This window comes from Pezoporus occidentalis, unplaced genomic scaffold (genome assembly GCF_034315485.1).
Source record: "Pezoporus occidentalis ecotype Australia unplaced genomic scaffold, CSIRO_AGI_Poc_V1 ctg73, whole genome shotgun sequence".
NCBI lineage: Eukaryota > Metazoa > Chordata > Aves > Psittaciformes > Psittacidae > Pezoporus > Pezoporus occidentalis.
The window spans coordinates 1,238,431-1,263,088 of record NW_026916082.1 but is presented as its reverse complement, the minus strand read 5'-3'; the positions used below and the strand labels follow the sequence as shown (position 1 = coordinate 1,263,088).

Genomic DNA, 24,658 nt, shown 5'->3' with positions numbered 1-24,658 from the left:
TTAGTCTTGCCTGTAAAAGTGAACTCACGCGTTCAAGAGAATTGATGTTTAATAAGGCTAGACTCATAATCTAAAAAATCATTTTCATTCCAGTGCCATTTGCTAATGTACATACACATATGTACACATACGCAAAGGGAGTGCTCATGAGTATACAGCTAATACAAGCAGCCTCTCAAGTGGAACATATACCCTGCTGTGACAGGAGGACCAGATTTCAGCATGAAAAACCTCTCTTCCTGAAGCTAGGCAAGCAGCTTTGTGTCAGCAGATGGCCAATGCCAGGACCAGTGCCCCAGCTCTCCCCAACAGGGCTGTAGGGATTCCCAGTTGAGGTTGAGATCTTAGAAGTGACACGGCTGGCACCAAAATACATCACCAAATGCTGAAATACATCACCGTAGCCTATTTTTGGTGGATTATAAGACAATCCCGCAACCTGTGCCTGTGAAGTGGTGGCTTGTGCAGCTACCAGTTGTTTGCTGGGAATTGTCTCACATCTCCGTGGGAACCAGCTCACACTTCATCCTCAGGCACGAGCTTATCCCCCTTGCCGGTTTCTCGGATACATTTCCACACAAGCTGACAGAACAATCGCTTTTCTTGCACTGCTGCCCCCCTTTTCCTCAAGATGGCTTTAAAAATAAGACTGTAAAGCAAACCATTGCCAGCCTAACCGGGCGTTTGTACTTGCACCACTAGATGTCCCTCTGCCACTGGTTATTTGCTCCCGCTAATTCCCTGGTACCCTACAGTGAGCAAAACTACAAAGGTGTCCTCCAGTACCACATCACTCGCTAAGGCCAACACTGGCATCCTCCAGGGGCTGGCAAACCACTCTGTTTCGGAGTCAGCGCCAGCGTCGCCACCGGCCAGGACCCTCCCCAGGGATGCTGTGCAAGGCAGGCAAGGAAGTACAGGTAACATCAGCCCAGGGACACAGGTGGGTATCCTGAGCAGACTCCTCCTGCTGCACTCACAAGACTAGAAGGCTTGTGCAAGGAGAGCATTCCAGAAGCAGAAGGTAAGAGGACATACCTGGCGATGCTGTGAGGGCCATCACCCCATAGTAGGAAAAAGCACCAGCTTCAAACTTCATCCCCTCTTTCCCAGCCTCCACTTCCACTTTCCCCTGTTAAGGAAAAGGAGAGAGAGCTGCAATTAAAAGGGACTGTAGGTCTCAAGGCACAAGACCAAACTTGAGCCCTGAAAGCTAGTTTTGCCTGACATTCCTAAACAGTGTCATGGTCCCTGCAGCGTATAAGGGTGCCTGAACAGTGACAGACCCTTGTGTCCTGAGCTATCCTGGTCTTTGGTGTTCTGTGGCCAGCAGAAGTCCCTGCAGAGGAGTGGGATCACTTCAGGGTGGTGCTATTGCCCTGTTCCAAGTGTTGCCAGGCTGCTTTCCCTCAATGCAGAGTGAAAAAGCATTCCCTCAGTATCACAACAAGCTTGTAAGTAGCCCAGACATCTAGGGTCTGGAGAAACCAAGATGTTCACATGTTCACAGAAAAAGCCCCACTAACACAAGCATAGGAAAGGGAGATGGAAGACAACACACAAGGAGGAGATTCCCACAAAACCAAAGCCCTTATTCCTGAAGGAGGAATCTTGGGGCTACTCTGGGTTTCTTGGTTTCTATCAGTTTTACATATTCCGGCACCCTTCACTTAAGATCCTGCTCTTCTGCAGAGTCTTACCTAGAAGGACCTTCAGTGCTTCCCAAGGTGTACAAAACTACACCACCATGCAAGTGCACCCAGTTCTTATGTGGGCTTAACCAAATGTTGAACATCAAGTCCTGCAAAGGGCTCCAGAACAGAATGACCACATCAAGCACAGCTGTAAAAATCCCAATTACTTTGGTATACAAGTAGCTAAAAATAATTGGCCATCCTTATTGGTACTGCACTGAGAGTTACAACACACCACTGCAGACAGAAAAAAATCTCATGCAGTTTTCAGGCTGAACTACACAAAGTTAGGGTTTTAGTCAAACAACATAATTACCTGCAGCGCTTTCCCTCTGCTAGGCTGGAAAGGGCAGAGACTGCCTGTCCCATGTGGACTAAGTAGACTGAACATCAACTGGACACAATCGTGTCAAAATGAATCCAAAAGGTAGATTTTATTTCTGTCTGTTTATTTCATTTAACACCATTTAATATAAATAATTATGCTTTTAGCTTTACAGTACAGGAAAATGTGAAAATGAACTCAACCTGCATCAGCCCTGATATCAAGTCAGTTTGTTTAACTGTCCCACATGAGAAAAAACACAAAATTTACCTAGCAGGAAAAGGGTGCTCACAAATCCACTTTCCTGCTATCACAAGCAAGAACTTCATATAATCCCTTTTAAAACCAATTTCACTTCACAACACAAATAAGTAGCTTATTTGTTCATTATAAGCCTTCCAAAAGGTGAGATTTCATCCCCCAGGCAGAGACTGGTTATAAACAGAGCTCTCAACCTACTTATTTTAAGTAGGTTGAGAGCTCTGGTAAACTGTAGGTAAATAACTACTAACCTGGTAGTTATTCACCAGCCAAGACTAGGTCTCTAAAACACATACACTGCCAGGCTTTGATCTTCACATACAGTCAGTCTGGAGTTAGTAGCTAAAGAAAAACTATCACAGCAAGTTCAGTTTCAGTTCCAAGACCAGTGTGCTCTACCAGCACACTCAGCACCTCCAAGCTTCCCAGCGGGGTCCATATGAAGACCAGCCATGCTTGGTATAGGCACAGAGGCTGCAAAGCCGCTAAGAGGTCCCCATGCATGCTATGAGATGTGTTCCGCCCTGTTTAAATGCATGCACATGCAGTTTCTGGTTTTCCACTGTTTAATGTTCCAACAGGAATTTTGAAAAAACACCATGCCAAACCCAAATCCCAAACTGTTACAGAAGAACTTCCCATTAGATAAAAGCTGTTACAAACAGGTAACATTCCAGCTAAAATAGTAACTTTACAGAGATTAAACTGATACATTTAACACAGAGAATATACCTTTAATTGTGTTCTGGCATGTATTTACTTTGAAGGTATTCTTGGTCTCTTGACAAAAGAGAGTTAAGTCCACTTAAGTAACAAAACCAGAGGATTTATTCCCTCTTGATCCCTGCAGAACCAACCTTGTTACCATTTTTATAGTATGCAAGACTCAGTTTTCCAAATGCGTTATAGAGCTTGCACATTGTGTTGGCTAAATATTTATTGATTCCAGGAAAAGCTCAGAAAGAACTCATTGTTCTTCTGTATTGCCCATGTCCTCCTTTTGCATCTTTGCAGCATTACCTCATTCAGGAGCATTATCTTGCCTCTGGAATATTTCAGATGGCAACAATTCAGCTCATAAGAAAGAGCAGCTAAAGAGCTACCAGAGGCTCCCCAATCCCTTGACAAAAAAAAAATGAACCTTTTTTAGACGAGAACTACATTGAATCCAAAATTCCATATTCCAGTGCTTTCTTAATTACTTATCACTGATAATGTTTAAACCCCCCTCCTTTTCTTTTTTTTAAGGCCACATTAAGGAAGATTTCAAGGCCTGTGTTACAACAAGCTATGATGCTTGTGTTTTTATAACCAAAAGCAATTTCAGTTATGCAGGATAGAAACATAAGCACCTTTCTAGCAAAATCACTCTTAAAGGACTGTTTCTTGCTCCTGCTCAGACAGTGCCAGATGGAAGCTGCCTTTGTGTAAAGCTTTACCTAACTGATCAAGTGTTCCTGTGAAGAAATAAAACCCGAGAGATAACAGCACTGGATGCAACCCTGTACAGAACAAGCAGAAAACAGTCCTTCCACACCACATCCAACTTCAATCTAAAACCCCCTCAAATGCTGCCGTGTCAGGGTAGGGCAAGTAATGGGACGGTAGAGTGCCCAGGAACCACAGGGGCTGTGGCAGGAAGTGGCACCAGTTCAGTAGAGGGTGCAGTGCCCTCACCAAACCCTGAGCTTCTCAAAGCACCAAAAGGTACAGTCTTCAAAACTGTACAGAAAAATGTCATTTCCTGACAAAGCTGTCAAACTCCTCATGCCAAAAAGCATCCTGGCCAAACTCCTATAATATGGCATGTATTTCCATCCTTATTTTCCAAGCAATGCCAGCTGGATGAAGGGATTCCCTTGCATTGCCTTCCCTAGAGTTACCTAAAGTAATTTTCAACAGATGACTAAGTGGGAAGTGCTGTCTACCCATCACAACTGGTTTAACTGAAGATGAAAGCAGCTGAGTGAGAAGTTAAAGGTTAGCAAGGTCATAAAGGAGGCAGGAGCACTTCCCAGGAGCCATAGCTCTATTCCCATGTTTGAAAGAAGACAAGTGGAAGAGGTATAGAGAGGGGTATGTCAGGAGCTTAAGGATTTTGCACATAACTACATAACCATATGTCTGACCTGTAAAATGAGAATAAAGTAGTCAACGGGCTTGTTTCGCTGGTAGAGGTAGTGTTCTGGGGCTTTCTTGTTCTTCTCATCATATTTCAGCTCCTGGATGACGTTGGGATGTTTTAGCAGCCTGAGAAGAATCTTCTCTGACATCTGGGATGGACCAAATGCTTCTACTTCTATAACACAAGATACAACTTGGCATTAAACTTCATATGTGTGGCAAGAAGTTAGCAATACTTGTTAATAAGCATTTGCCTAAAAAAGACACACAGATGCAGAAAGATCCATTATGGAATTGCAGGCTTCCTGTCTTTTGAGACTGTTAGATTTGTAAGAGGGGAAAAAAAAAAAACAGAAACACCCCAACTTCATTACTTAAGTATTTTTTGAAACAACCAAAAACCATGTCTTCATCTGAAAGGGAAAAGAAAAAGGCAGACTTGCCCTCTTGAGAGTTCAGAATCACAGTTGTATAGGCTTACTGGAGAGTTGTATAAATGGAAAAGCTTTACAGCTGGGGCAAAGAGAACCTTTGAATTTGTTTTTTCCTTCCTTGAAAGGTATTAGTTATTACATTTATTGCACTTCGAAAAAACAAAACAGAACAACCAAATCACCATTTGGGGCTTAGAAGTTGCTCTACATAGATGCTCTACATAAATCAAAGGCACAGCTAGGGCTGCCAGAGTTCATATGGGAAGAGTTACTCAAAGTGAGAGACAGTGCAGGTCAGTTCAAACCATGTGGGATTCATGCCTGACACAGAACACATTCCCTATCCACTTGTCCTTCAGTGTTCCCAACAGGAGCTGTTTGAAGCAGAAAAGCTCATCCTTGTATAGGAAAGTTAAGCCAGGGACGTCGAGATTTACACATGCAAATTGATAAGCTTTCCTAACACTTCGTTTAAGAACAGGCCCATTAATGACACAGTACCTTTCTTCTGCCAAACATACTATTCTCAATTTAGAACAGAGAAACCAAAACTGTAGCTTTCATTTTATTTAGCAGTGGCTTCACAGACAGACCTGGATTTAAGCTACGCAACATTTTCATTCACAAAACAAGTAGAGAAGCAGCACTGTTAAGACTATGTCTGTTGAGCAGGTTTAGGGAACTCCATCAAGTCTTGTACCACTACATGAACAATGCCTTGCTTGCTGGTAAATCCACATCTTCCTGTTGAACTGCTTCCTTTCACCAAGGACATGCTCATGTGCACATGAGCCGTAGGAGTCCAAGCCTTTAAAGGAATTACTGCCCCTCAGCTGAGATGTGATAACCAAACACATGTGTTTCCTTCAAGTCACAGAGGCAAAAAAAAAAAGAATGAAGGCAGACTAGGAGCATCTAGGCAGGCAGTTACTGCATCTTAGAGCAGGGGAAGTATTAATTTCCAACTGGAGCTGGCACACTTGAGACGGAACAACTTTATCATTTTCAACCCATGAACATATGTTGACCACCGCAGTGAAAAATGCCCATCTGAAAGGCCTGCATGTGAGAAGTCTTTATATGTCAAAGAGAGACAGCACGAGCAATAGGAAGGTATGTTTTCCACAAAGCTCTCCTCTTAACAGGTCTCATCTCTGAGGTGAAGGGACCAACTTTACGACGAAAGGCAGTATCAGCTGTAAGAAACCATTCAAGGCCCTGGCCTCTCTGCCAGACTGCTCACCCAAGGGCTGAAACATCAAGGTGTTCTGGGATGCAGACAACTCTCCTCTGAAACCTGAAGTCATCAACGGAGGTCACACATGCCAGCCAGAAATCCATTTTTAAAGCACAGTTCAACCACCTGCGCAGTCTGCATTAAATGTGTCAGGAGAGTTTTTCACTTGGAGTCAAAAAGTCTCATGGAACAGGTTTAGACCTTCCTGCAAAAAAAGTCCAGCATCTCTTTCTGGAGAAGGCGCCAGAGTGCAATTACAGTCAGCTGGGCAGTGGTATCGAGTCCTCTTTGGTTTGTTCCCTGAGCTCTTCCTAATGGGGTGTACTTGCTAGTCGTTAATCTGACGGACTCTAGACATGCAGTGCGGCACTTGGCATTCATCCTTACCTTTCAGACCAATTTAAAGTTACTGGTCCACCCCTGGTAAATGTCTCAGAGGGTTCATGCCGACACTGAACACAGGAGAGGAGAGAATTTAAAAAGAAAAACACAACAGTGGCATTATTTGTCACCCCACAATCCAGCCTCCCTTCCCGCCTGCACTGTCCCACCCACCTCACCGGCCTTTGCTGACAAACTTCCTCTGAGGCTTTGGCACAATTGCAACAAGAGATAACCCACACTTGCCTGTTGCCAGGAACCGGTGCATTGCCAGGAGGAGCTGCGGTGATATTTTAACCTTCATCTCGCTGTCTGTCTGCTTGAAGGCAGAGAAGTCCTGCTTCCTGTCCCGATGAGCTACCTTCTTTTTCGTCTTGTTATCAGCTGGAAAAGGGAGGTTGGGAAAAGAAAGGAAGGAAGTGATTTCTGTTAGAACGGGGTCCAACATGAACCGTGCTGGGTGGAGTCAGTCAGGATGGCCACCCAGAGCACAGGCTGCACACAGACCCCTCTGCTAGGCCCTGCTCACTGGCACTCAGCAGAAGCCATTAACAATGAGCCAGCTGTGCTGTGGGTTCATCTGGATGTGAGCCTCTGTCCTGCAGAGCTGGTCACCCACGGCCTTCATCATTTCAATTGGAAGAAAGTCTCTGCTTGCAAACACTGCAGAACAGCTCCGCATATGTCTGCATATGTGCATAAGGTGCATGCATGTTTCTAGGTGGGGAGGAGGAGTCCTGCTCAGTGTTACTAATGATCAAAAGGTGTTGCTCTACAAGAATATCTCTGATAGGTATTCTTTTCATATACATTCATAGGAAAATTCCCAGCAAGTACACAGAATAAATACACAATGACTTATGCTGTACCGTGGCTGCACTGACTCTTCACAGCTTTGGCAAAATCCACATGCCTTTGGTCCAAGTAACTCCCAATGTCTAGCGTATGAAGTTTCTTTTGTTCAGCCAAGGCTGGCAAGGTGTACAGCCCAGAGGGGGGAATCACTGGATGTTTTACAGGCACTGAAGCCAGGATCAAGTACAGAGTAGTTTCAGGAGTTCAAATAGTTCAGGGAATCTGCCTGCTAGTGGTCCTGCCTCCTGTTCATTATTCAGCTAAACACACCACTTGGTGTGTTTGTGTCCTAAAGCAGGGTTTGTGGTGGGGAATCCCCATTTGTGAAAGACAAAATGAAAGATGATGTTGAAGAGGTACAGACAATCTCTACTGCTCTATAACCTCTAACCTCAACCTATTACCATCTACCCACTGAGCTCATCTGCCATCATGCCTAGGAAATGAGATAAGCAGCAAGCTATAAGCATGGTGGGGTATGGCTCACATCAATTTCAGGGAGAAGAGTTCTCTGCTCAGATGGCAGGGTCTTGCTCTTTGCTGACACAGTGCGTAAAGTAGCATGGGAATAAGCAGCAGAATGCTGTCAGAAAGCTGTAAGTTCCACCGTATATTGCAGGAAACCCAACCACAATACAGGTAATTAACAGATTTCTTCATTTTCCCAAGTCACCTAGCCTTTTACATATGAATACATTTAGATCCTCAGCTTCCTACAGACAAGACCCCACTATCACAGAATCAACAGCAATACTGTACTGATAGTAACACATTTACTCTAGATAGCTAAAGCTCATTGTGTGAGCAGAGCAAACCAGAAAATTTTAGATAATTATACCCAAGCACATGGAAAACAATGATGATAACCCGTGCTCTTTTTCTTCTTTAAAACCAGAAGCCTCTTACCCTAGTAGTAGTTTACCCAGGACCTGAACTACATCGGGGACTACAGTTTTTCTTCCAAAAGTGGGAATAGAAACCACCCAAGGGAGTGGTTACAGGCTAAAAACAACCCCTGCCTTAGGAATATAGTGTGAGACAGACTTGCAGTAAAAGATGGATACCAAAGCAATAGAAGGTGAATAGGAGAAAAGCCCCCCCAGAAGCTCTCCCTAGGTCCTACCTCTCGTAAGAGGTAAAAAGAATAGAAACTGTGTTTTTTTTCTGAAAAGCTCAGAGAATGCTGTTTTTTACAATGCTGTGGCTCAGATGCTTTCTCAACAAGGAGCACCAGCACTGATCTCTTTAGGGAGGCAAAAGTCACCACAGGTACGAGTTTTAGCCCGGGGACATGGAAATGTCTCTTCAGAGGGGCAGTAAAGCATCTCTTTTATTTCTCTGCGGATGAGCTGTACCACTGCAGGCTTCACACTGCACTTGTTGTACCTCAAAACAAGGCTTGCATCACACCATGGGAGGATGCCTTAAATCTTTGTCGGCATCAGTCATGAAGGTAAGAGACCCAGGCTCTCAAATGATGGGTGGATTCAACTCCTGCTGCTGCTGCCTTGGCTGCTTCTTCAGAAACCTTCCCCCAAGAAAAATGTCACACAGTGAGAGCAGAGCCATACGGCTTAAAGCCACTATCTTGGCTTATTTTTGTAAGGGATGGTCTTAATTATTCCTCATTATCCAAACAACTTTTGAGCTTCATTTAAGTCACAGGAACCAAAGGCTGGATGCTGACAGAAGTAACTGAATCTGGACCAGATATTTCCTGTCTCTCCTTTCTACAGTAGGTGAGATGGAGACCTGGGCACTGAAATTATCTTGGCCTGCTGAAGCAATCTTTGCTCACAGTGCTGTGATGCAGTTTGGTTCTACAACATCAACAATGTGATGGATGGGGGATACCCTCAGTATAACTTTTGGTGTGATATTAACAAATATTGCATTTATTTTAAGTAGGTTCTGGGAATATTTAGACTTCCAATTTGAATCAAAGGCAGCGAGGCTGACTGTGAGCTCCTGGGCTGAGGAAGAGCAGAGGTCCAAACACAAGAAAGGTTGTGATCTCTCCTGTAATATTCCTGAATTTCCATTCCTGATGCAGAACACCACAAATGACTGCATGGATCTCCCTGAAGGAGCCAGCTTGGATTGGAGACAGCTACAGAACAGGGAGTTCAAACCTCAGAAAAGAAAGTACAGTTCCCAGAGGACTAGACTTACTCACCCCGTGCCCATACTCAGTACCAGGATGCCCAGCCCAAGGCAGACAGAGGTGGATGCCAGAGTCTCAGTGATCACATACCCCTCACCCCTCTCTCCCTCATCCTCCCAGCGATGCACACAGCCTATGTCTCACACAATGTACAGGTCTTTGTAAGCCTGTGAGTTTGTTTCATTTTAAAAGAAAGGTTTAGGAATTAACTAAGTTAGTTTTGCCAGTTCTTTCTGTCTCTAGCTGGGAAAACCAGGTTGCTTGTGTATCAAACATGTTTTGGCAACTGACAGACAGTCAGTGGGACTAAACCTGAAGCTCTTAAACAGCCTAAAATAGCTTCATGTAAAGATACAGCTTCTGCAGCCTACTCATCCAAGTCCAGTCCTAACAGCCAAGAAGGTAAAAACATTAATTTCTGTTGGGTGGCAATCACTTTGGTGTATCTAAAGATCAGATTCCAGCTACACAAAGCTCTGCTCTTCTGGCGCAGGATACTGATGTACACCATGCCAATATCTGTAGGTCTTGCCAGGCAAATAAGGGTTGCACAACCTCTTCTATGTTGCTACACTTTTGCTGGATGACAATGGATAAACATTAGGGAAAACAGTTTTTATTCGCTTAGCTCTGCAGTTTAAACGGGAGAAGTGATACAGAGTTTATTAGCGCATACATTTAACATACCTGGTTTGACAGCTGTTTGGAAATAGGAATGTTTGGGTAAAATGTGGTGTTCCCCTCAGGGAAGTGACTTGCCAAGGACAGAACAAATCATTAGGTGAAAGCTACTGGAGCTGCAGCAGTGCAGCCCTGTAATATATTTGCCCCATGGCCTGGCACCGAATGTCCCTGCAGCATGTGCTTGCCAGGGGTCGTATTTGCTGGCAGACTGCTGAATAGCACAGCAGTGAGTATGTAAAAATGCGGCGTAAGCTGATGCTTACAACCACACCATACATGACATCCAGAACATGTGCACAGGGTGTGTTTAACGTATTTCATTTGTAGAAAAATCCCAGTGGGGCAAACCATCTCTGAATCCGTATGTGTGAAAACCAGAAGCATTCCAGTTGTACCAAGAGGATGATTAAATTTGTCTTCAATTATAAAGGGCTAAATAAGACAGGTCAACAGTGAAACCCAGGTCAGAATGCTGAACTCCATGATCTTCAAGCAGACATACAGCTTTCTCTCTTGAGCCTCTAAAAAGGTTGAGAAATGCTCTCCCACCATGGCTAGGACCACTACGGGACAAATTCCTGTAGTGCATCAACCATGAAAATATGCTCCAAGTTTCCAGTACTAAGATCCAAATGCACTGACAGCTTTTCACCATGACACTGGCTGAGATGTAACCAGAGCCTACCCGTGTCATGACAGAAACCTCTTCCCTCCACCCTATCAGCATCCCCAGTAAAACATCTCCTGCTCAGAAGTACTCAGTTTATCCGGATGTTGGTAGTTGAGACATATTTAACAATTTGCCTTGCTCCCATCTTCTCCTTGCTCCCAATATTTCTGCTAGCCATAAGACACAGCAGACGAGGGCAATTTTCTGAAGAAATATGTCTAATGGGCACTCAATCCCTAAGAAATTCAGGTGCAGAGTTTCAGCAGTGAGAGCAGCTTTGAGCAGTAACTGTAAATACATAGTTGCTTCTACCCTAACACAGTTAAAATGGATTTTCATGGAAACAGCAGAAAGGAACAGCTCCAACACCAAGGTCAGCCATTTCATCAAATTTCAAGTTTCCATCAAAGCAAAACAAGACATTTTTTAAACTGCAGAACAAAGGTGTAATGATGCAGCCAAAATATTTCACAAAGTCTACTTTTAAGTAAAGACCTAGCATAGAGCAAATCAGTCCAAACGTTTCATGTTGGCTTGGTATGGGGTGAGTAAGCCAGCTTGGTCTCCCAATGAACAGCATCAGAGAAGTTTAGTACTACATGGGGTTACTTGCACTGACACACTGATAGCAACATAAAAAATGAGCTGCCTTAACATACCATGGACAATTAGGTACCTTCAGTAAACCCAAAGCATGTTCCCATCACTACACCAATTGTAAGTGATTACAACACATCAATCTGCCCAAATCCAAAATCTACCACATTTTCTATGATCCTCATGGTTTCTCTGGATTTCTGCTCTCTCTGTTACTGCTACAATTTCCTTCAATCTAAACAGTGGAATGAACTGCAGTGCTTCATAAAGAAACTTAAAAGTTCATCTTCATGGTATGTAAGAGGAGTCACCCCCCAGAACATCCTGCATCCTTCAGGAAGCCTAGGAATGGATGTTTCCCGCCTGTTCTGAATCAGAAATTTTCAATACTAAAACCTTCTCAGGAAGGAGATTTTCAAATGAACTCATGTTCACCAGCTCTATTTTGTAAATGTATGAAGTCTTCAGAATTAAATTCTCATTTCCTTGCCCTCTAACATGTTATTGATGGTCAAAGCTTTTCTTCATCCTGAAGAACAACTCCGCATGATCTACATGATTTCTCTTAACAAACAAGGGGGGAAAAAAACACTGAGAAAGCATATGCAATGTTTTTTCACTCACAGAAACAGGGAAATACCTCAAAGGTGATAATACAAAGATGGGATCTTTATAGAGTATAAAAAAAAGTCTGAATTCACCCAGTAAAAGCATTATGCTGTAACTGATTAGCCAAACATTTGTGAAGGTATGAAAAGAAATTGATACTAAGTAGACTTCTGTGATTCGCATAGTAATTAGACTACTTAGCATATTGTAAAACACAACAGTGATTTACATGAACCTTTGGGCACATAAATACTGGTAAAATGCTGACCAGCTACAGAAAGTAGTTCAGGCAGTAAGAATATAGTAGGAAAAGTAGAAGCGTATGTCTACCCCACAGTAAAAAGTGCTCACTTGCATCTGACTTAGATAGAGTATAGAAGATGCTTGCATTAGCCTGAAAAAAGATGCTTTAGAAACATTCAGATCCCTTTCAAGAGGAAAGAAAAAGAAAGCAAAGGACAGCTGAGCAGTCTTAAAGATATTTTAAATTATTTCTACTACAACAGAACTAGAGACATCCTTGTGCTACATGCAAACACACAGTAAAAAATAGCATCTGCCAGCATGTGATGAAAGCACAGTTAAGACAGATAGAAAATGACAGAAACGAAGTCCCATATGCACAGGGCAGATTGTGCAGATGGTAAGAGAAACAAAGACACTTTAGGTAACTGGCCAAAGACCAGACAAACTCTAAACTGGGAAAAAAGAGAGACCAGATCTCTCAAGTCCCAGGTAACGGTTGGACTGCAGCATCATTTCCCTCAACAGACGTTAACAGAAAGTAAGGAAGGAGTTGTATTGAGGGATAATCACTTAGGACACGATGGTTTTCAGCCCTGAAGACCACCTTCCATTCTCAGGTTTTCTGAATGAGTGACAGAGAGACACTCTAAAAGGACTCTATTCCCCTTGGAATGTTTCTGAATTAATACAGCATAAAGGGGTGAAGTGCCCATGCTGCAAAAACAAAAATTACTTTGGCCATCTGAGGGATCTGCAGGTCATTTTGACCATTGAGATTTTAAATCAGCAACTTAACATCTCTCAAAACACAGCTATTAGACACAACTGCTGCTGGATGGAGTCCTCCCCCTTGTCTAGAAAGTGCAACTATTTCTACTCACTGTATAGATCTGTTTCATCCAGAATTTCAGACTTGATGATCTCTTCAATCACATCTTCTAAAGTGACAATTCCCAGGACTTCATAAAAAGGATCCCCTTCTCCTTCATTGTTTACTCTCTGCACTATAGCCAGGTGAGACTTGCCTGCAAGGAGACAGAGCAGCAATTTAGACAATTTAGAAAATCCTGAAAGATCAGAAATTACATCAGAGTTATAGACAGACGGCTATAAATAAAAAGACAAAAAGGTTGGTGTCAGGCTTCATGAAAGAACAGGCAAAGTTTAACAGATGCTTAAAATCATAATCTGATTTCTGTCCGAGAAATGCATTCCTGGGTCACATAAATCCACCTAACGCACTAAAGGAGAAACATTAAAGAGATCAGTGTTCTCTTTCTAATGTCTTTCACAGTGAAACCGTTGCCCTGGCACTGAATTCATTATATTATCTTGTTGACAGTTGCTCCACTTCTTGTCTCACGCACTGGCAGAGGAAGCCCAGGCTGGAGCCCTCCGTTGCAGTGAGTTCCTGTGGATGTTCTCCTCAAGCTTGGAAACAACAGCAACAATGGTGAAACCACGAAGCACAAGGACAGAGGAAAGTTAGGAAGAAGAGGTCAGCCCCATTTATGAGCTTGTCTTTTTCTCCTCCCTCCCTCCGGAATAATTTATATAACCATGCTCCGTAGGAGTGTGGGGGCTTATTTAGGAATAAATTAAAATATTCAAAGTAACCGTGTCTGATCAACAAAGAGAAGAGCTAAGATGAGATAAACCAGTGGCTCTGAAGATCCCTGAGCTGTGCATCATTCACAGTGTATTCTGCAATTCCTAAAGTCTTTTCTGCCACAGGAATAATAACATGAATCTGCTTTGGTATATTTGGTTGTTGACTTCCCTAAGTGCCATTGAAAGACAGTCCTTTGTAAAGCTGCATAAAATATAACATGCATTCTAAGGATTCACCAAATACAAGCGGTATTTTGAAGTATAAATACAGCAGATACTAATATGCTTCCTGAATTATTGGAAGGTAAGCAATGTTGTCTCACATTCTTCTTCCTTAGTCTGAAAAATGATAAACGATTCTTTTCCCCATCTGTGGAAGATAACCAAAATAGTTCAACTTTGCTTAGACCCCTTTATAGGCAATAATGTCTGCATGATTTAAGATTCAGATTATTAGACTAACAAGCATTCAAACTATTCCAACCCAGACTTACTCATGCTTAAAGAATGAAAATATCCCAAACAAATTAGATGAGGGAGGAAAACTTATCAACTACCGATATAAACATTGCATCAGGTCAAGTCAATTCACTTTGGTAAGTTTTTCACATCTGCTTTCCCAGGGACCCAACATAAGCAGTTAAAAACAAATTCTTGGTGAATGCTGTCTGTCGAAAGTTAAATTCTTTTGCTATTCCCAGCTTGTGATCATTTAAAAGGAATTTTCCAAAGCAGGGTCTAATATTAGACTCAAAATGAAGTTTCCATTCCACTTAGGCGATATTCTCACCAAAGTAACTACTGCATAATCTGATTGTCTTGGAGCTACTCGTTTAGATGCAGATGGACATACTTTAAATACCAACTCCACAGCAGTGCTGAGTCTTATCTTGAGGAGACCTTATTCTACAGTGAATTAATAGAAAGATGATTTGTGATTTTAAAGGATCAACGCTCATATTGCACTCAAAGCCTCTCTCTGTGCCAGGTTTTATTTCTCTGCATTCCTTGCAAGACTTCCAGTTCTTTTCACTGCTCAATGAACAGTATGAAAACAAAGAAGGTGGCTTCATAAAAACAGGAAAGATTTAACTACTATTATCAGTCTTGTTCCCCTATAATATATTACTCCAATAATATGTTTTCAATATAACAATGTTCAAGAAGAACTTGGTAGCACAAAGAAAGGTCACATGGACAAAACCAACTATTGTAATTTAATTCCCAGCGGCTGCTCAGACAGTACATGTGCTTTCAAGTCAGAAAACGTGACTCCTTCAAGAACCTTTCGTATCACAAACCAGAGCAGCTCATTTGCCCCTGCTAATTCCTGAGGATTACCATTGTCACACGTTAGTAAATGGTAGGAGTGCTCAGATCTGTACAAGTGGATGAATTAAAAAACAACAAACAATAATCAGAATCGATACACTGCCACCTTCTCCTCCATTTCTGTGTTGCCTATGACAGAGCTGAACTAAATGATTAAATTTTACATTCTGAAAAGGACAGTCTTTCTAACAGTGGCATCCTGGTCACATCTACAAGCAATGGGAGAGATGGATGGAAACGGGACGGGGGAAGAACCTGAGGGATTTCAAAACCATGTGAAATTGTGCATGACTTTCATGCACAAAACCAGTTGCATGTCCTTTACAACAGGCTGGTCTCCACCACGATTTTAGGATCACTAAAATATATTATGCTCTCTCTCCCAACTTGAGCAGCCACAGCAACCTGATCTGACCAACAGTATGTAACGTGAGGGAAATCACCAAAATCTGTACCACCTACTGCTCTTTTATGCAAAGTGAGCTGGTAAGGAACTAGTTATTGATGGGTATTGGACATTTTACACTTTCTACAATGAAAAAGAATGCTAAAACCATTTTTTTTGCCTCTGGCATGATCTCTCCTTTTTAGTTTGGTTTTTTTTTATGTATCACCCGAAGTATCAAGGCCATTGAAACTTGTCATAGTTTCAAATGTCACTGGACTTCTTGGTGGGTAGAATCGATGTTCAGCTCTTAAAAATATCTGTTTCAAAGAATTTATCTGTTGAAGATAGATAAATTAACCAAACACAGGCTGACATTAATCTTTCTTCCCTCTTGACTTTTCCTGTTCCCAACTTTCAGGAATCCATCACTTTGCTGGGGTTCAGATGAATTTAAGCCAATCTAATAAGGCTGCATTTAAAAAGAAGCCATCTTTTGTTCCCTAAGTCTTCTTCTTCCTTTGCAATGGGTCCAACGCTCATGCAGTCACTTGATGAAACAGACCAGATCCAAAAATTATGTTTCTTGGGTCTTTGCAAGTTAATTTTGATCCATATGCAATAATTTGCCAGAAATCATGAGACACTGGAATAAACATCTGCACTGGTGATGGAGGTGTCCCGAAGATGCATTCCCAGACTGGCTGCCCTCTCAGACGGCTGCATCGACAACTGCAAAATACCCCCCACGTATGGAAGTAATCAAGGCAGAAAAGGCTAAAGGAAAAGCCAGAGGAGTGCAAAGACTTAATACATCGTAAAAGAGCACAACACAGCATGTGCCCAACTTTAGAAGTGGCCTGTGAATAAAATGACTCCCCTGAGTGTTTTAAACAGAAATTGGCTACAGCTTTATTCAAAGACTTTATCAGGCCACCGGTATTTGTCAATACAAATATTCAACTGAGAGAGGTTTTAACTAAGGACACACAATACATACCCCAACATGAACCTGAATAAAGTAAACATCCAGGTAAGGAAACCTGGACTGTCTATTGGTATTCCTAGGGCTTTGAGAGCAGAACACAAATAAAACAGGGGGAACAAGCATGCATGGAAATTATATAAATAATTTCTATACCTCACTGATTTTCTGGCTACAGTCTCTAAGTACATTACATCTATGACATTTATCTTTCTTTAATCACTCGCTTTAAGTGTTGATACAATGATATTTAGCAAGCAGGCAGTTCTGCAACACTGCCACATCTGATGATGAAGGGAGAAATGACCCAAATGATGTGTAATAAGCAGCACCAAGAGAGAACTGTAGGCAGTGTTCTAACCCACAACTCCCTCTGGCCTCAGGCAGGCAGCATTTGCTTTCTGCCTCAGCTTCTCCCATCTACAGCAACTGTCAGCAAGAGCCCACAGAGCTTATACGTGTACATGGCTTGAGACAGAAGTTGTAACAAATGCTGATCTTCCAGTGACATCCATGGGCAACTAAAGGACCAAGGAGTTTTGTTAAAAGCAAATCCAATCTCATCGCATTGCCCAATATCTTGTCCCTCAGCCTGGATTTTGCTCGGTACAGCAACTCCTGATTAATTTATTAAGCTAATTAAGAAACATGAGGATGCTTAGTGAAATCCGCATGAGTCACTGAATCTAAAATGAGCTCCTGTGAGTCCATGTGATTGACCATGCAGAACAGCACTGGAAGAAATGCTCAAAATACTGATTCTCTTCGGGTAGTTTGACCATTCCTTGAAAAAGATGTGGAAAAAATAAATATCCTCCTTTGACCCTTAGGCATTTGTACATTTAGAGCAAGGACCAAAAGTGGGCAAAATGATACTACTAGCCAGACCGCACTGCAGAAATTATACTGCTGGCATAGCTTTAAAGCCAAAGCTCAGGAAGTAAGTGGTCCAGCAGTAGAGGCATAACTCAGGGGCTTTGAGCAGGAAGTAACAACCTACACATAACATATATAAGCTTATATCATGAGCAAGCAGCTAGAGATTCCTCTATCTCTGCAGGAGGAGGTTTATGAGCTTAGTATCTGGGAAGATTAGTAAATGTTATTTTCCTGACGCAAGAATCAGATATCACAAAAGGCCCTCAGTTTCCTTTTATTAACAAAAAATCAGTGCTAAATCAAAGCACTGTTTTATAAAACAGAAGATGCTTGTTAAGTCATTTTGTGGTAAAACTAGAACCAGGCTAGCCCGTTTTTGCTAAAGTCAGTAATCTCAGTCCATTTGCTGTTGGTGAGTGCCCTGGAACATTAAGCTATAACCTGTTTAAAATGCCTACAATGACGTGGAGAAAAATCCCAGGAGGTGTTTAGCTGCCCTTGAATTTGCTAATGATGTGTGCTTCTGAGAACTCTCCCAGTTTATTCTTAAGTGATTGTTTTGGTTCTGACTGATTTCTACAGAGGTAAACTATTTTGTCTGTCAGTGAGATTTACAGATTCAACAATGCATTATGCAGAACAATCTATTTTTAAATGTCTTGTATAATTTAACCATGAAAAACAATTCCCTCTAGAATAGCACTGGCTTGCAAGCAATTATACCTAAGTAACAAGTGTTTCCCTAAATTTCTTTTCTGCAGCACAGTTCAAGGACATCAAATCTCTCTTCTATTAGCAGAAATTTGCATTCATGCTGTTTGCTTTTGCACCTTGATTATTTTCAATAGGGAAACCAGACTGCTGCTTTCTTACTCACCACCACTAACTGCTGTAGACTGCCTTTGGGTTCACAACGCAATACCATTCATAGAATGAAAAGAAACCCAAACCTTGGGCACAAACATAATCTAGATTTAAACTAGGTTTTTTAAATCCTGCTCTTTTCAGCAGCAAAACACACCTTTTTTTTAATACCTAGTTGGGAAGGGAACCCAATAACTAACATCCGTTTAATACAGCCACATGAAACTCATCCAGACCCTCAAGGAAACAAGTGAAAGTATCAGCACAACCAGTGAATATGGTGATTCTTTGCCTTTAAACCGGAGAGCTTACAGTCTTGTACAAACATTAACTAGAAACCACATCAGCCTTCACAGGAAAATAAAGAAGCAGTGCTTTAAATAGATTCTTTGTGTTAAAGCCCATTTTAGTGGGAGGACACCAAAAAAAGTCAGAATTAGGGAGAGTTTCAGAATGACTTCCTGAGAGTGAATTGTATTTGTAAGGAATACTTTCCCAAGGGAAGCAGCAGAACCTCAGTTACTTGTGCCTTTGAAAATTTGACTAGATGAAGCTCCTAGAAAGGACTCAATAATTCTCTGCTGCCCCATGGCATGGAAGAGAAGCAATGAGCTAACATTTTCCACCTCCAGCAGCCTATCATTTGCTGTGGGCACTCCAAACCATTCTGGTCAGACCTTGGTGAGAAGCATGCTGTCAAACTTAATTTACTTTGCTGCTTCTTCTAAGAGTGAGAGCATAGCTCTAGAAAGCTGCTACCTGATGAAGCTGTACATGCAACTGAACTGAACTCACCTTAGGTTCACCAGCAAAAGAAATCAGTTGGGAGCCAGGAATAACTTGAGAAAAAGGTCCTTTCAACTCAGGTCTCTGCTATTGAAGTGGAAATCTTGGGAAGAATTAGGAGAAGTGAGAACATTTAGGGAAAACTATTACCAGGTGTAGGCAGGCAGCAAGAACAAAACTAAGGAGTGGAGAGGTAAAGTTTTAGAAACTCCTTGAACATCAGCAATGATTCCCTTGCCATGAAGAGTGCACCAGTGATTTCTAGTCAGGAAGTCCTTACGCAGTAGGGAATTTGGGCTGGATATGGCTGGGATTGACAATAACCATGGCGCACACGGGTGTAAGATGCACACTACTAGCTGGGCTGCTCTCAGTGTTGGCCATTTGATTTCAGCCATTTGATTTCAAACTAGCGTTGAGAGAAGAGGTGGCAACAATGAGAGGAGGAAGTATTGAGTCTGCAGAGAGACCTATCACTATTCGAGCTACTGCAGAACAAAAATTTCAGATAAAATTTGAGGCAAGCAAATGGAATACTGAAGTCATTCTTGGTGCTGGTTCAAGTCTTTCACACCAAATTCAAAAAGATAGTGAAGTGTGACTTAAACTCATGTGATTTCCCCTGTGTCTCCACTTCCCAAGGCAAGTAATGACCTTTTGAAAAGAAGTGTAAGAAATGCATCTCCTTATTGACTTGCACCTCCACAACATGGTCAGTGAGGATTTTTACTTAGTGTCCAAGGACCCTAAAAAAGAGACATGCTGATTTTATTACTTCCCTGTTTGCTCAAGATTGTCCCTACTGATTTCAGCATTCCTTCAGCGATAAAAAGAGGGAACCAGCCAGCAAAAATGCAGCCAGCAGAGGGAGCGCCAAACCTTGGGTTTGCTAAGTTCAAAGCTCCAGGTCCTCTCCAAACTTCAGCGCAGCAGTAAGCAGATGGAGAGGAGAGGTCCTGGATTCTGGCACCAGTGGGGTCTGGGTGCTGGCCTGCTGCTGAATCCGGGCTGATCTTCTTAAGAGAGATGTACAGTCCAGCCTGGGGACTCCATAGCAACAACAAACATCTGGCCTGGCCTGTTCAGTGTCTCCTGTAGCTTTGCACTGCTACTACGATTTGTGCCCACCCCACATTCCTCCTTCTCCTATCCTAGGGGGGACAATTTCTTGAGCCCTTCATAAGGATGCAGAAAAGTAACTGTGACCTCGTCAGTCTCCTCCATCAATCTACCTGTCCAACAGGCTGTTTCCACTAACCAACGGTTAATTCACTAAATAAAAACAGGAACATCAAGAGTTGTTTATGAGCAACAAAAATAGTAGTCAGCAGCGATGAACTCAAATGACTTTGATGTTCAGGTAACCAAAACACAACACCAACAGAAACAAACCCCTTGTTTCTGTATCATTGCAGCCAAAAATATTACTGATCTAATCCTCCCTCTAATCCTGCCTCCCTCTATTCCTAGAACAAACTGAGTTTAATTTGGGGAGTTTCTAGATTTTGGCATCTACACCACGAGACTTTAAATCCGACAAAGGTAAAGTACTAGAAGGCACAACAGAAATGTGTTTGGACATTAGGAGGAGGTTAGCTGAGGCCAGTGTGCTTACATAAGGACCTAAACCATGCTGCAAGTAAAGCATATGAGCTGAAAAGGAAGAGCAGCATCTTGGGGGTGTGGGTCATGAAAGGAACTGGGGCTGCATATATTACCTTTGGGTTTTTTTACTACCATCATCAGGTCCTCTAGTTTACTTCTAGCTCACTATTTAGGACATAAATCTAAAAAGGTTCTTGTGGTGCCAACAACTAAGATCATTAATATTCTATTTTAATGACTTGTTTTTACTTCAGGCCATTTATATCACATGCAGTTTGAAATTCCAGCAGCTCAAAACGCTGGCTGGTCGATGGCATTGTCAGATTTTTCAAGCTCAGCACAAGGCTTTCTGATTTATATTGCAGCAGAGGCTGGGGGAAGCTTAACAAAAAGCTAAAAGTTCTTTCTTTCTCAATTGGTGACAGCATCCTTCACCGAGCAGGATTTATACAACCCCAAAATCACTAATGTGCATATGCTTCCACAGGGAGCAAAGCCATGGGATAAACATGCTTGTAAACACAACCAGTACCAGCGACCTTGACTTCCCACAAGCACAGGATGCTGTGTGAGCACTCATGCTCTGACGGTGTATATTTGTAACATGGGGGGACCAATTCACACACTGTGTTGGAGCAGCCACCATTACAAATCAACTTCCAATCTCTCCAGCAGAAAATGAAGTATACTGCAGCAATTTGAAGGTACAAGAAAAACAATCTTCTCCCACTATCTTTTTGTTGGGTCAGGTCCCATGAGATGTAATGATGCACAAAAGCTGCCCCAGAACTGTTAAGACTGTTAGCAAATTCAGTGGGAAGCAATTGCCTGGCTGGAAAGGGACTCTTTAAAGGTATGGCACACCTAAACCTAGGAAAGTGTCACAACAGACTCAAAGACATGGATCAGAGAACCTAAATTGGAGAGACCATTTCCAACCTTCTGAAGCCACCAGCAGCACCTCCACTTTGCTTTGGGGCAATTTCAGCTAATGGCACAGAGCAGAGCTGAATACTGGTCCCATGCCTCTTCAACAAGAACATGTACGGATCAACAGCCATGTAAATGGGCAGGAGATCACTGAAAACACCCAAAGACATGCTGAAACTGTCTGACACAGCAGCAAACAGACAGAAGAGCATCTGTGATTCCAGAACTGGGCACAGCAGATATCTGAATGCAAACCATGGGTGTTTCTGCAGACTACTAAGACAATAAGGGGGGAGGGAGGGCATGATTTTTCATTTTGCTAAGGATTTAAGTAGATTTTATCTTGATGACGTTACTTTAAAGGCCTATAATGCAAAGAGACCAAAAGAATTAGTTCAAATGCTGACTCAGCATCTCCAGGAAAGCAAAAGATTACAGTAAACTGCCTTGTTTGAAAGAGTGACAGTACCGATGATATGTTTGAATTCATTATTACTATTATTGAAGAACAAATGTAGAATAACTGGCTTTGTTCGTCAGAGTTTTCAATTACTCACATATGTAAGATTTTCAAGTGAACTAGCAACCCAACATCATCTTTCCACCCACAGAAGGCAAGATTAATTTTCTCAAAAATTATATTACTGGGTCAGATTTTAGAAACGGAGACTTTGAAGATCCAGCTCTGTGGAATTACACCATGAATATTTTTAATTACTGCCTTTATAAAGCAACTTTTTTAAGTTTTCATTGTGAACGTTTAAGTTTTCGTTTGTTTCTTCGGGCCACCCTGCCCTCTGTTAGGCTGAGTTTCCCCACAGCTCTTGAAGGTGGAAGGAAACCTCTCACGTAAGACAACAAACCCATGCTCCTTCAGCCACAAGCACTGGAGATAAGGTGAAGAGCACCAAGACACGGGAGATAAAGAGGAGAAAAGGCATCTAAAGCAGGAGACTGAATTTGTGAACTTGCCACCACTCGTTTTGCTGTGATGAATTGTTCCTTTACTCCATAAGATTAAGGCTCAACAGGATATGCCCGCATTGTGAAGAAAATCAGTTTGGAACTGAGAACACAGTCTGTAATGCGTAACCAACAGCAGCTGCCTTTCATAGGTCTACTTTACATTCTTTTAAGCAACTCCTTGATTTATTTCAGGTGAACCTGTCCCCAGATTTTACTAAAATATTTTCCTACATTATTTATCACAGTTTTTCTAACCCAATGAGAGAGACATTAAGGATGGCATTTGAGGAAGCAAGTCAACAATAAAAAGAATTAGTGGAATGGCTGCTCACTGTTTTAATCTAAAATTCAGGCCAAAATGATTTCAAAGATGGCACATAAATCAAGATGGCTCAACAGCTTTCCAGCTGCTGGGTGGGGATGACAGGGGATTACATGCAACTCACATCTACACTACAATATTATTCTTCTCAAATATTCACCATAAAGTGATGTGGTATTTTAGTGATGTAACAGGAATTCTGCCAGGATGGTAATTCTTTGATGCTCTGTCCGTTTAGCTCAAGGAAGATATACTGGAGCCAACTCTGTTTTCTTTCATATTCTGCAGAAGTCTATCATTATCTTAGCCCCATCCAAAGTGAATCTAAGCATAGTTGCTCCCAAATGACCTAAGTATTCAGCTTTGACATCACTGACTTCTGGGACTATTTATTTATTATCTTGACAATTTTACTCCAGAACAAGCTTTGTGGCAAAGCTTCTCACCTCTGTGCCTGGCAAAATCTTGGAGCAGATTCTCCTGGAAGGCATGCTAAGACACATGAAAAACAACAAGGTGCTTGGTGACAGCCAGCATGGCTTCACTAAGGGGAAATCCTGCATGACCAATTTGGTGGCCTTCTATGATGGGGCTACAGAACTGATGGACAGGGGTAGAGCAGTTGATGTCATCTACCTGGACTTGTGCAAAGTGTTCAACACTGTCCCATACGACATCCTTGTCTCTAAATTGGAGTGACATCAATTTGATGGATGGAGCACTCGGTGGATAAAGAACTGGCTGGATGGCTGCACGCAAAGAGTTGTGGTCAACAGTTCAGTGTCCAGTCAGAGGCCAGTAACGAGTGGTGTCCCTCAGGGATCGGTGTTGGGACCAGTCTTGTTCCACATCTTCGTCACGGACATGGACAGTGGGATTGAGTGCGCCCTTAGCAAATTTGCCGATAACACCAAGCTGTGTGGTTCGGTTGATACCCTGGAGGGAAGGAATGCCATCCAGAGGGACCTTGACAGCTTGTGAGGTGGGCTGATGCCAACCTCATGAAGTTTAACCATGACAAGTGCAAGGTCCTACACCTGGGTTGGAGCAATCCCAGGCACAGCTACAGGTTGGGCAGAGAAGAGATTCAGAGCAGCCCTGTGGAGAAGGACCTGGGGGTGTTGAGTTGATGAGAAAATGAACATGAGCCAGCAGTGTGCACTTGCAGCCCAGAAAGCCAACCATATCCTGGGCTGCATCAAAAGGAGCGTGACCAGCAGGTCAAAGGAGGTGATCCTGCCCCTCTACTCTGCTCTCATGAGACCTCACCTGCAGTACTGTGTGCAGTTCTGGTGTCCTCAACATGAAAAGGACATGGAACTGTTGGAGCAAGTCCAGAGAAGGGCCATGAGGATGATCGGGGACTGGAGCACCTCCCATATGAAGATAGGCTGAGAAAGTTGGGGTTGTTCAGCCTGGAGAGGAGAAGGCTGAGTGGAGACCTCACAGCAGCCTTCCAGTATCTGAAGGGGGCCTATAGGGATGCTGGGGAGGGACTCTTCATTAGGGACTGTAGTGATAGGACAAGGGGTAATGGGTTAAAACTTAAACAGGGGAAGTTTAAATTGGATATAAGGAGGAAATTCTTTCCTGTTAGGGTGGTGAGGCACTGGAATGGGTTGCTCAGGCAGTTTGTGAACGCTCCATCTCTGGCAGTGTTCAAGGCCAGGTTGGACGAAACCTTGGGTAGCATTGTTTAGTGTGAGGTGTCC

At 42.5% G+C, this 24,658-nt stretch overlaps 1 protein-coding gene across 5 annotated transcripts in view; it reads right to left on the bottom strand.

Annotated features, from left to right (window-relative positions):
- Positions 1-24,658, bottom strand: part of CNNM2 (cyclin and CBS domain divalent metal cation transport mediator 2) — a 117,050-nt gene that overhangs the window by 8,659 nt on the left and 83,733 nt on the right. For 3 of the 5 annotated variants that reach the window (XM_062601860.1, XM_062601858.1, XM_062601859.1), the window contains exons 2-5: positions 13,163-13,306; positions 6,703-6,840; positions 4,410-4,579; positions 1,039-1,132 (exon numbers count right to left, since the gene is read on the bottom strand). In XM_062601860.1, coding sequence (XP_062457844.1) covers positions 1,039-1,132; positions 4,410-4,579; positions 6,703-6,840; positions 13,163-13,306 — 546 coding nt within the window. Of the gene's footprint in view, positions 1-1,038; positions 1,133-4,409; positions 4,580-6,462; positions 6,528-6,702; positions 6,841-13,162; positions 13,307-24,658 lie in introns of those variants that run through there. The other 2 variants (XR_009961422.1, XR_009961423.1) reach the window with 2 other exon arrangements.